Raw genomic sequence first — 13,359 nt, forward strand, 5'->3', positions numbered from 1 at the left:
AACCTGGGTAACGACAGAAATAGAATTTCATCTCTGAAAAATGAAACTATAACAACTATTGTTTAATAAAAAGAAAACAACAACACAATTGAGAACAAAAATAACTACAACATATGAAAAAAAATCGAATAATTACCTTGAGAAATATAAGAATTTCTTGTAATTTTTGACACTTTTGTGTTTTCCGGTTTTAGTTGTTCATGCATCTTCTATTTCTGTCGGATTTCTTCAACCTGGGTAACAACAGAAATGAATCTGAAAGATGAAATTATAACAACTATTGTTTAATAAAAATAAAACAACAACATAATTGAGAACAAAATAACTACAACATATGAAAAAAATCGAATATTTACCTTCAAAAATATAATACTATCTATCGTGACCAATGAATATAATGGTGGAATACTATCTATCATGCTTTATATAGAAGTTTATTTGTGACTTTTGGATTTTTTTTTTCTTTGTGTTTTTTCATCTTCCCGTAACTCTTGCTTTCTTTTATTATTTTAATTAATAGGCTAGTAATTATTTAATATATTATAAATATAAATTTGTTGTTTTTAATTAATTAAATATTTTTAATCTGATTTTTTACTACGTTGACAACTCATCAAAAAGACCTCTAAAACACTTCTAAAACACTTCTTCTCATTTCTCTCTGCTTCCGTAATTATATATAGTATAGATATAGATATAGAATCCATCACTGAAAATAACAAAGAAATTTAGAATGGTAATTGTGACAAAATATGATTTGTAATTGAAATAAATTTCATTGTAAGTATAATGTTTCAATACATTTTTAATTATTTTATTCAATATGCCTCCAACTTCAATAAACAACTATTATGTGAAATTTTATATCTGTTCGTACCAAAATGCATAAAAAATAAAAAATTCAATCTTAATGAGTTAGATAAACCCAAATTAAAAAAAATTGAGCGGACTTCACCAGGTTCTGAATTTAGAAAATTAATCTAAACCCAATTAAACCTAACAATAGAGTTCATATAACGCCGAAAATCCATATTTTAGTTAGAGTTAACAATCGAAACGATTACACCCAGCAACTTATACTAAAAAAGAATGAAAATATAAAAATATTTATTTAGTCGTTTTGGAAAAAAAGACAAATAAAAAAGAAAACATAGATAAGACAACAAGATGGGTGTGGAACAACACAATTGAGAACAAAATAACTACTACACATGAAAAAAATCGAATAATTACCTTCGAAAACATAACGATTTCCTATAATTTCTGACACATTTGCTTTTCCCGACTTCAGTTGTCTCTGTCTCTTCTATTTCCATCTGATTTCTTCAATTGGAGATATCAAAGTCTAAATTCTCCAAATTCTTGAAAAAAATTCTATTAATGCAGTTTATCAATGGAAACCGCCCTTAAATAAATATGAATCTCTTAATGAAGTAAGAAAAAATTTATAAAACTATATTATTTGAAGTGAGAACAAAATTATAAGATTAAAAACAAAACAAATACATAATCAAAATTAAAGGAGGTCTTTGATTTTTGGTGGCCAATGAATATAATGATGGAATACTATATATCATGCTTTATATATATATATGTTTATTTGTGACTTTTGGATTTACTTCGCTTAGTGTTTTTTCATCTTCTTGTAACTCATACTTTCTTTTATTACATTAATTAATTGGCTAATAATTGACAATAAATAATGTGTTAATATAGTACTTATGATATAGAGATAATAAAAGTTCATTAACTCATTTATTCATTTTGCTCCTACGATGCCAACTAAGCCGAAATGGTTCTAAAACACTTCTTGTAAATTCTCTCTGCTTCCGCTATCATATATATATATATATATAAACCTAAAAACTAATATATATTTATAAATCACGATAGATAAGTTGTTGGCGTGGTTACTTTGATTTGATATCGGATAGAATTTAACTTGTCTGTATGGATAATTTTGACTGATTTATAATTTAGGTGATAAGCACCCGAAATGACAAGTTTACTAGGCCCTTTTTGGTGATTATTCTCTATTATATGCATCATTTTGTGACATTTTTACTTGTTTTCTTGCATAAGCACTTTCAGGGATCAAATTGGAGAAAAGAAGGTTTGGAGGACTGTTTTGAACCTTTTTCATTCAAAGTTCAGTTTTGCTGTTGCCGTTGGCTTAGTCTTGCCCAAGACTAAAGGAGGTCGACTTATTCGAAGTCGCCAAGTCAGTAGAATCAGAAACTAACTTATCTCCACAGTCTCAGAGCATATTTTGAACGAAGGAAATCCCTGAAATCAAGGAAGAAGCCCAGAAGAATGAAGATTTTGTGATCAACACTATAAAAGGATCTTTTGGTTGTTTTTGGGAGATACTTTTGAATATACAATTTTATTTTCCTTAGTAGAATTTTTATCAGTTTTTAAGGATCTTTTCCATTTCTTTTACATTTACCATTTCTGTCTTTGTAAGCTATCATAGTCGATTTCATGACTATGCGTAGCTAAGTTCCCCGATCGATTGAGGGATTAATCAAAGGCGAGCATTATTTCCCATTGTGAGATTGTTGTTCTTAAAATTCAGAAATCTAATCTTCCGTGATCTGTTTACATGTTTATCAATCTATAAAATCAGATCTTCAGTGAAAGTTTAGGTTACGGTTCGGCCGGACTTTGGCTTTTCCATTCATTGAAACAACGTTAGGCAATATGATTTGTAATCATCTGAAATCCTAACTACGGTTAAGCGCATAAGTATGTGATTTGGTTTAAATCGGAATCGCTAAGAATTCGGTTAACCTAGATTGGGTCTCTCTAATTCTTAATGCATTCGACAGATTAAATTCTAAGCGCTAAGCTAGGACTGTCTAATCGAATAGGGGCTTATCTTTAGGAGTACTTGGATTTGCTTTATAAATAAGGAAGGATTAGGTCGGGAATGAATAAGGAACGACTATAACCAATTTAGATCATGTTGATTATGATGTTGTCTCTCATTCAATGATAAAAAAGGAAATAATTGTTCAGCCTGCGAATTTCCCTTGATCGAAATTCCATCATATAAGAATCATCAATATAATCTCATTTCAATTCTGCAAATTTATTTTAAGTAAACCATCAAACAATCATTTTCCCCCAATTTATATTAAATTGACTTAGTTATATACGTTATCAATCAGTATTAATCTTTCGGGTACGATCTTTACTTACCCATTCTACAAACCAGTAGCTCGGTCTGTAATAATTATTTATCTGGTGGATTCGACACCCATCATTAGGGTAGAGTATAAAATTAGTTCAATGTGATATCAGGAAAATATAAACTTGCTACGTGGAATAACAAATGTCTGAACCTATCCTCTAGAAGATAGAATATGTGGCTCCTCATTGTATAAAACACAGCCAAACGACGACGCACTAGAAGTTTGATTCGGGAGACCTCGCAAGATCCAATCAAGAATCCAGTCGTTCCTATAACCACTTCTGATTCCGGGAATCACGGACCAAATGGCCTCGAAGGATATCAAGTCCCGATATCTAGGCTCACACTCTTTATCAACAGGAGACACGAGACCCAATCCGTTCCACGATCCATAACCGTCTTCTAGAGCTCAACATCAATATAAATAGAGTAAGCTCAGCACGAGATAAACAAGTTCACTACACATTTACATTATAACTTCAAATTATTGATTGTGATCATCCTTCTCCATGAACTGACTGGGCATCGAAGTGGGTTCGTCGTGTAAACGGCTCTCCTTTTGACCTTACTTCTCCACCGTTGCAGGTTGACATGTGGACTTATATGATTCAGCCACGTCATATTTTCTACAGAATATGAAAAGACATAGAAGGAAAATTACATAAAAAGCCCAAAAAATAGTAAGTTGCAATTAATATTAATTGTAAATTTTCGAATTTGATTAAGACATATGAAACTCCACAACTTGTCCGAAACTACAAAACGCCTCACCATCAAAGAAGAAGAATAAAAAATGAATTTTAACTTTTGAAAAATCTTTTTTTTTTACAAAATTGACCCACCACGTCAGCAAAACTAATGGCGTTAGACCTTTTTCCTTATGTGTTAACAGAGCAAACCACATGATTATTTTTAGGGCAAAAAAAAACCACATGCACTGATTTGTAAATTCGTAAAACCACATGGATTTTTTTTTTTAAATTGACCCTTAAAAAATTTAAAATTTTATTAATTAAAACTAAAATACATTTGAAATATTTTATATATATATATGGAAGAGTTCCTCAATGGTGAGTCTCCATCCATGGGGACTAATATATTCTGATTAAATGACCTGCTATAGCAGGTTACTAATAGATTATCAGGTTACCTAAAGATATATTTCTCTCACCATCATAAATTTTTTCTGTTTTTTAAGAATGTTTCTCTCTGTAATAAATGATTGTCCACATTTTTCAAAAATACTTAATCTCCCCATAATAAATCAATTATAAAAAAATGATTACTACATAGATTTTTTTATTACGACAAATTGCATAGAAAAAATGTAGCTAGAATATAATAAAAAAGACTAATTTTTCTATATCCATGTTTTTATATCTAAAAATAATTAAGAATCTTATACTAGTTTTTATTCTTCTAATTTACATTTACACTTTTGTTTTCTCTAGTATTATTTTGTGGAAATATTTTTTTAAATGGATTATATTACGCTTTTTAGCAGCTTACTGAGATAAGCATAATTGTTTTTTTTTATCTTTTCATTATTTTTTACTTTTATCCCATACAAACAAAATTGTATTATTTTCATTTTATATAACAATTTCAGTATATTGTTTTCAAATAGTTACTTATATTTTTTACAATTTCTCATTATATAATTATCATTTAAAATTTGGAGATTTTCTTATAATTTTTTTAAAATTTATTTTATTTTAGAATCTTTATATATTACTATTAATTAAGATTATATGAAAAAAATAAAAGGCAAATACATCACCAGCTCCCTGAACTTGTTTATAATAGTAGATTGACACCCTGAACTTGCTTATTTCGTATTACCAGCTCTCTAAACTTGCTTATTCCGTAACAACTAAATACAAAAACCATAATACTAACTCAAGTTAAGGTGCAAAAATACCCCTAATATTTTGGTTAAGAGTAATTTTACCCCTAACATCCAAAATTGTGCAATTTTACCCCTAACGTTAGTAGCCAAGAGCAAATTTATAATTTTGGTGAATTTTTTGAATTTTTTGTCCAATTCGTACAAAAGACAGTATATTTTTTTCACATCCCAACATATGTTTGTGATTTATTACTGATAAAATGATGTACGTGTGAAGTGTAAATGACAAGATTCATGACCGAGAAGACAGTTCGATGCATTATTTCTCAAATTAACCCAATTTATCAATGTTAGAGGTAAAATTGCTCTTGACTTCTAACATTGTGGGTAAAATTGTAATATTTTAGACGTTAGCGTAAAATTACTCCTGACCCAAAATGTTAGGGTAATTTTTGCACTTTAATCCGAGTTAATATTATGGTTTTTGTATTTAGTTGTTACAGAATAAGCAAGTTTAGGGAGCTGGTGAGACACTTGCAAAGTTCAGGGAGCTAATCAATTTTTATTGACAAGTTTAGGGAGCTGGTGATACGAAATAAGCAAGTTTAGGGAGCTGGTGAGACACTTGCAAAGTTTAAGGAGCCAATCTACTATTATGGACAAGTTCAGGGAGCTAATGATGTATTAGGCCAAAATAAAATAAAATTTATGATTTTTCCTTTTTACCCATACATATATAAATATATATATATATATATATATATATATATATATATATATATATATATATATATAAGATTAAACGTGTCTATAAACCAAGCTAGTTCATGTCTATGTACTTTATAATATGATCTACTCGATATATATAGTAACATATGTGAATATTTTTGAGATTCGATCTTTGATGCGATCTCCTCTATAATCTCGAGCCAAGGCGAAGGAAGGCCTCACAAGACATGTGCCCTTAGCCACACGTGGTGTGAGAGGAAAGGCAAAGGAGAAATGATGGAGGTTTACCTCAACACGGCGTGTCTAGGGGACCTCACAAGACATGTGCCCTTAACTGCACATTATGTCACGTTACGTTACGTTCTTATAAGTTATGTTATTCTAAGTTACGTTATGTTACATTACGTTACGTTATTCTAAGTTATGTTACATTACGTTACGTCACGTTAAGTTACGTAGATTAAATTACGTTTGATAATATGACGTTACGTTACGCTACGTTATGTTACACTACGTTATGTTACACTACGTTACGTTACGCTACGTTACGTTACGTTACGTTACGCTACTCTAAGTTACGTTACATTATGTTATTCTAAGTTACGTTACATTATGTTATTCTAAGTTATGTTACATTACATTAATGTTACATCACATTAAGTTACGTAAGATTAAGTTACATTTGATAACATGATGTTACGTTACGTTACGTTACATCACGTCATGTTACGTTACGTTATGTTACGTCACGTTACATTACGTTATTCTACGTTATGTTATTTTAAGTTACGTTACGTTATTCTAAGTTATGTTATATTACGTCACGTTACGCCACGTTAAGTTACGTAAGATTAAGTTATATTTGATAACATGACGTTACGTCACGTTAAGTTACATAAGATTAAGTTACATTTGATAATATGACGTTACATTACGTTACGTTACGTTACGTTACGTTAATCGAAGTTATGTTATTCTAAGTTACATTATGTTATTCTAAGTTATGTTACATTACGTTACATTATTCTAAGTTACGTTATTCTAAGTTACGTTTGATAACATAACGTTACGTTACATCACGTTACATAAGATTAAGTTGCATTTGAGTTCAGTAATGTTTCACTTCAGTGATGTTTCAGTGCAGTAATATTTCAGTTTACAGATATTTCAGTTGAGTGATGTTTTAGTTAAGTGATGTTTCAGTTCAGTGATGTTTTGGTTTAGTGATGTTTTAGTTCAGTGATGTTTCAGTTGAGTGATGTTTCAGTTCAGTAATATTTCAGCTCAATGACATTTCAGTTCAGTAATGTTTCAGTTGAGTGATGTTTCAGTTCAGTAATGTTTTAGTTTAGTAATATTTTAGTTCAGTGAACTGAAACATCACTGAACTGAACTGAAATATTACTAAACTGAAACATCATTGAACCGAAACATTACTGAACTGAAACATTACTGAACTGAATGTTTTAGTGATGTTTCAGTTCACTGAATGTTTCCGTTCAGTAATGTTTCAGTTCAGTGATGTTTCAGTTCGGTAATGTTTCAGTTCAGTAATCTTTGATTTCAGTAATGTTTTAGTTCAATGATGTTCTAATTTAGTAATATTTTTAGTTCAGTAATGTTTCAGTTGAATGATGTTTCGGTTCAGTGATGTTTCGATTTAGAGATGTTTCAATTCAGTAATATTTTAGTTCAGTGATGTTTTAGTTCAATAATATTTTAGTTTAGTAATGTTTCAGTTCAGTAATGTTTTAGTTCAGTAATATTTCGGTTGAGTAAGGTTTCAGGTTAGTAATATTTCAGTTCAGTGATGTTTCAGTTTAGTGATATTTCAGTTCAGTGATATTTCGGTTCAGTGATGTTTCAATTCAGTGATGCTTCAGCTCAGTGATGTTTCAGTTCAATGATGTTTTGATTCAGTGATATTCAGTTTAGTAATACGTCAGTTCAGTGATGTTTTAGTTCATTAATGTTTCAGTTTAGTAATATTTCACTTTAGTGATGTTTCAGTTCAGTAACGTTCAGTTCAGTAATGTTTCAGTTGAATGGTGTTTCAGTTTAGTAATGTTTCAGTTGAGTGGTGTTTGAGTTCAGTTATGTTTGAGTTCAGTAATATTTCAGTTCATTAATATTTGAGTTTAGTAATGTTTCAGTTTAGTAATCTTTTAGTTCAGTAATGTTTCAGTTCAGTGATGTTTCAGTTCAGTAATATTTCAGTTCAGTGGTGTTTTAGTTCATTAATGTTTCAGTTTAGTAATATTTCAGTTCAGTGATGTTTTAGTTCAGTAATATTTCAGTTCAATAATGTTTCAGTTCAGTGATGTTTCAGTTCAGTAATGTTGTTTAGTAATGTTTCAAGTTAGTAATATTTCAGTTCAGTAATGTTTCAGTTGAGTGATGTTTGAGTTCAATTATGTTTGAAGTCAGTAATATTTCAGTTCAGTAATATTTCAATTCGGTAATGTTTCAGTTCAGTGATGTTTTAGTGCAGTAATATTTCAGTTGAGTAAGGTTTCAGTTTAGTAATATTTCAGTTCAATGATGTTTCAGTTTAGTGATGTATCGGTTTAGTGATGTTTTAGTTCAGTAATATTTCAGTTCAATAATGTGTCAGTTCAATAATGTTTCACTTTAGTAATCTTTTAGTTCAGTAATGTTTCAATTCAGTGATATTTCTGTTCAGTAATATTTCATTTCAGTGATGTTTCAGTTTAGTGATATTTCAGTTTAGTGATGTTTTAATTCAGTAATATTTCAATTCAGTGATGTTTTAGTTCAGTAATATTTTAGTTCAGTAATATTTCAGTTCAGTAATGTTTCAGTTCAGTAATATTTCAGTTAAGTGATGTTTTAGTTTAGTAATGTTTCGGTTCAATAATGTTTCAGTCGAGTGATATTTCAGTTTAGTCATGTTTCAGTTGAGTGATGTTTCAGTTTAGTAATGTTTTAGTTTAGTAACGTTTCAGTTCAGTAATGTTTGAGTTCAGTAATGTTTCAGCTTAGTGATGTTTCAGTTTTGTGATGTTTCACTTCAGTAATATTTGAGTTCAGTAATATTTCAGTTTAGTGATATTTCAATTCAGTAATGTTTCTGTTCAGTGATGTTTTAGTTCAGTAATGTTTTAGTTCAGTAATGTTTCAGTTCAGTGATATTTCTGTTCAGTGATGTTTCAGTTGAGTGATGTTTCAATCAAAATATTTCAGTTCAGTGATGTTTTCAGTTCAGTAATATTTCAGTTTAATAATGTTTCTGTTCAGTGATGTTTGAGTTCCGTAAAGTTTTCTGTTCAGTGATATTCACGTTACGTTACATTACGTTTGCGTGAGGATATAAATCAATTGCATGAATATTTAATACGACATCTAAATAGACGACATTAGACATTTATTATTGTCATTAGTGTGGTATTAGAGTATATGAATTATAGAGATTGTAAGTTTAATGATTGTTTATAAATAAATGAATACTTAAAGAAATAAAAAAAAATTAAGGATTTACAAATTAATCTTGGAATCCTAAGGATTTACAAATTGAGCTTACAATCCTAGAAATTTATAAATTGAACCTACAATTCTAAAGTAATAAATAGGGGGGCAACACCATTAATTAGAACATCATTAATGTTGTATTTGGTTATCATAAATAATGTTGTCCATTCTCAATGTCAAGTTTTCTGTGTTCCCAATGAATAATCATTTATTAAGATTTAATGCATATAACATTGATTAGACGGATACAAAATTACTTAAAAGAAGACGTCTTCTTATGTAAAATAAAAACATCCGGAAAAAAAAATTATTTCTTGGTAGTTGGTTATATCTTGAGGAAAGAGAAAACGTTTTTCAAAGCACAATACTTCAAGTTACAACTGACATGTCATCAGGTAAAACTCATTTTAATATTAAATCACAACTTAAATCATGGACTACTAGATCTTGATCCAATGGCTATTAAACACTCACCATATATGGAGATAATTTAGTGCTCACCATTGAGAACAACACATATATAATATATATATATATATATATATATATAGTGCAATATGATGACCTAATTAAACTATACTTTTTTTAATTATTTATTATTTTTAAAAAATAATTTCATAATTCGTGCACAGGCTTGTAACTAGCTTAATTAAAGTAAACGCCTTTTAAGCATGAAAACATTAACGTATTCAGTATGCAACTCGCAAGAATAGACTCTTTTAGTTGTCTTCCTTTGACATTGTTTTATATATAAAAAAAAATTGGTTCAGCTACCTTTTTTCATATTTTTACTGTTTTTCATGTTTTTTGAATTTATATCGTTTTTTACATTCGTACTGTTTTAGGGTTTAGGAAATTTGTGTACATCACATCATGTTTGGAAATTTTGCATTAGAATATTAAGTAAATGAACAACAGCTTCTTTTCTTTTGCAAGTTAGGATACAATCTTTATCTCCAGTGTATTCTAAATGATGTGTATGTAAATCTCTTAAATAATGAGGGGTTGCTTTAAGTTGTCTTGTTGACAGCATGCTTACATGTAGGTTGCTGATTCTGGTTCTTCAACTCATCTCCAGCAACTAGAAAGAATGCAGTGTGCCTGAGAACCACAGTTTAAAAAACTTGTAAACAAAAAGAAAAGAAAAGAAATAGCAAAGGATTGACTAAGAATGTCATTTTATATAATTCATGCCTGAAAAAATTCATCATTTTGATTTTTGATTCTTCATCAATATCTGGACTAGCGTCCAATGCCTTCTGCATATGATATAACCACCTTTCTGCAGCTTGGTGTGTAACGGGGAATGGTCGATGGCGTCCGATTAGTGCAGGATGACCTGATAAACAAATAGTCATTCATTAAGATGCCATAAAATAAACGGCAAGTGTACCCAAACAGGAACCAGAAGTTCATCTAACCATTGATTGCTTCCAGTTCCAGAGCTACTAATATGCAAAATGTTGAAAATCTCAACCAGGATAATATGACTGAAACTAATATTCATATTTATTGGTTTCTAACACAATTGCTATTGGATCAAACCAAAGTAGTTCGTCACATCCAATTCCAAATAGAGAAGTATTTTTATCTGCCCCCAAAAACCAGACTAGCTGTTTATACACAAGAGAACTATGTTGCCTAGAAATGCATTTTGATCTATGCATGATGAACTCTGATTAAGGAATTGGTTAATTTGTCCATCTCCTTTTAGAAAACACAAAAGCAAGTTTTCAATTTTCTTAAACATGTAAGTTTGAGTTTCAAAGGAAACGTGAAAACTCCTAAAAATAAAAATTGTGTAAACCTGTTTAAATTCATCATCCAATACTAAGAAACTGGCATTTCCATTGTGACTCAAGTGCTATTTAACTCCAAATTCAATGGCCATTCGATCTAACAATCTCACAGACTAAACAAGTATAATAATACCAATAAAATACACATATACATTATGACCTGAGTTCAGTCCAATTTAGCTAATAAATAAACACCATAAAGATTGTGGAAATGAATCTAGTGAAGATTGCTAACCTTTCCTCTGTGAATAGAGAGGAGGTCCACCCATTCTCTGCACAAAGAACTCATATTGATTTTGGATCGCCTCCTCTTTCTTCGAATTAGCAAAAATCGACCTAAACCATTCTTCTTCATCATCATAAACCCTAGATTTCCAATCCAAGAAAACAAAGCCAACAATTCAAATTGAGGTTTCAGCTAAAATCAATAAACAATTAAAATGACACAAACATTTAGAAAATTATAGAGAAAAAACCTGGTGTAAAAATTGGAGGAGAGGTTGATGAAGGTCTGGAGGCCGAGTTTCTGAAACAAATTGGAATCATCAATGGCGAAAGCGTCGGCAGTATCAACTCCGCTCCACTGGGAGGCTTTTTCCTGCAGGGATTGCATGTTGAAGGGAAATGGGAGATGGACTGTTTATGAAGTGGGACTTTTCTTTTAAAGCCGAAAACCGGGATTTCGATTTGATTGGTGCTCGGGTATTGCGTAAAAACTATGGGCTTTTACTGTGGATGGGTGGCGGTAAGGATCTCCGCTTTATTTGATGGAGTCATCCTAACACCATCATGTTGTTATTTAACTTTTTAGGGGAGATTTGTTCCTAACATATATATATATATATATAATTGTGCAAATTTAATTTTAATATTTTCAAGTTGTATGATCAATTTTAATTAATATTATTTAAAAATTTAAAAATATTAATTTGATAGCTATTTAATTATCACATCGGACATTTCGAACATTAATTATAAAGTTTGGGACCCGATTTGAGATAACATGATGGGTGATTTTTATTGAAACACAATTTCCAAAAGTTTTTTATTCTAACAAAAATAATTTAATCAGAATCCTAAAATAATTTAATCAAAAACTTTAAGTTTAAATTGATTATTGCTAACCTTATTGAAAATCTTAAGACACAGTGATAACTGAAATCAAAAGGAAATGGGCTTATAAAAATAAAAAGCCCAAAGACACATCGGAAGTCCACAGATTCGGAAGCCCAGAAGCAAAGAATGAACACGGCTGGCGTTGACAAATGACAAATCAAACGTGTTCCTAAAACTGACAAGAAGTACATGCTATAGAAGCTGTCACGTCCGGGTCTAAAATTTGTAATTTTTAAGACCCGATATTAAGCGTATTATGACTTTTGATTAATTAATTAATCAAATAGATGTTTTAAGTCCACAATTAATGTTAATTCAATATGTATATTTAGATTGAAAGTTAATAATAATAAAGAAATTACAACTAATAGTAACTTGAAAAGAATTAAAACTATAAAATGACATTTTATGGCTTTAGATATAATTAAAATATTAGTTTGTAAAGTAAGAGGTGGCATTTAAATTCCAATGTGTCACAACCATATTTATTATTTTGATAAAAACAAAAAAATGTTCTCTTCAAGAAAATATTTAATAATTAATTATAAATAAATATATATTTTTTTTTTTGAAAGATGAAATAGGACAAGTGTCCTGCATCATGTTACAAATTGATTGTAATTTGCCATTTGTATATGGCTTCCTTAAGAAAGGACACGTGTTATAATGCATGTATTTCTTTTATATATAAAGATAGCAAAATCTATTATTTGGGGTATTTTTTCTTCTTTTAGAAAAATCAAATTTTAAGTAGTGGTGAAGGGGAGGGTTTTTCAAATATTCTTTTCCAGAATCCAACTTTTTCTTATTTTCATTAATTATAATTGAATCAACTAGTTTCTAATCAATTTTTCTTCACTTTTGGTTTTTTTTTTTACAAAATGAGTTTAAGAATGAAGCTTTTGATCTCTTGAATTTAAAGAACTAGAAAATATCTTTTGATCTCTTGAAATTTCATAAAATATCTTCTAAATTTTAAAGAACTAGAAAATATGCAAAATTGAGCCTTTTCCAAATCTCCAACTTTCGGTCGACTTCCTATCAAAATGGATCATCACCGGAGTTTACTGATCATCGTCGGAGTTTTATAAACCACCTTCGATTTCGGTAATAAAAGTTATATTATTATACTATTCACACTATTTCTATGCTTGTGGTGATTTCTTTTATAAATTTAAATC

General features: G+C 29.7%; 1 protein-coding gene across 2 annotated transcripts; it reads right to left on the reverse strand.

Moving 5' to 3' along the window:
- Positions 1-3,156: 3,156 nt before the first annotated feature.
- On the reverse strand, positions 3,157-11,762 carry LOC136202928 (group 2 truncated hemoglobin 3-2). Of its 2 annotated transcripts, none has more exons than XM_065993925.1 (5): positions 11,539-11,753; positions 11,298-11,428; positions 10,458-10,602; positions 10,303-10,364; positions 3,157-3,822 (listed from the first exon to the last, which is right to left on the reverse strand). In XM_065993925.1, coding segments are annotated over exons 1-5 (477 nt in total). In that variant the 5' UTR covers positions 11,676-11,753; the 3' UTR covers positions 3,157-3,820. The 2 variants fall into 2 exon arrangements, with proteins under 2 accessions (XP_065849997.1, XP_065849996.1); XM_065993924.1 differs by lacking the exon at positions 3,157-3,822 and adding an exon at positions 6,044-6,108 and having other exon boundaries at positions 11,539-11,762.
- Positions 11,763-13,359: the final 1,597 nt, after the last annotated feature.

The sequence above is a fragment of the Euphorbia lathyris genome, chromosome 8 (genome assembly GCF_963576675.1).
Source record: "Euphorbia lathyris chromosome 8, ddEupLath1.1, whole genome shotgun sequence".
NCBI lineage: Eukaryota > Viridiplantae > Streptophyta > Magnoliopsida > Malpighiales > Euphorbiaceae > Euphorbia > Euphorbia lathyris.

Bases quoted from the DNA above. Each gene is read 5' to 3' on its own strand.
- LOC136202928 (XM_065993924.1), bottom strand. From the start codon at position 11,675: ATGCAATCCCTGCAGGAAAAAGCCTCCCAGTGGAGCGGAGTTGATACT. The intron at 11,429-11,538 runs GTTTTTTCTCTA...TTGGAAATCTAG, and splicing joins TCCTCCAATTTTTACACCAG to GGTTTATGATGATGAAGAAG. The intron at 10,365-10,457 runs GCATGAATTATA...TGTGGTTCTCAG, and splicing joins AAAATGATGAATTTTTTCAG to GCACACTGCATTCTTTCTAG.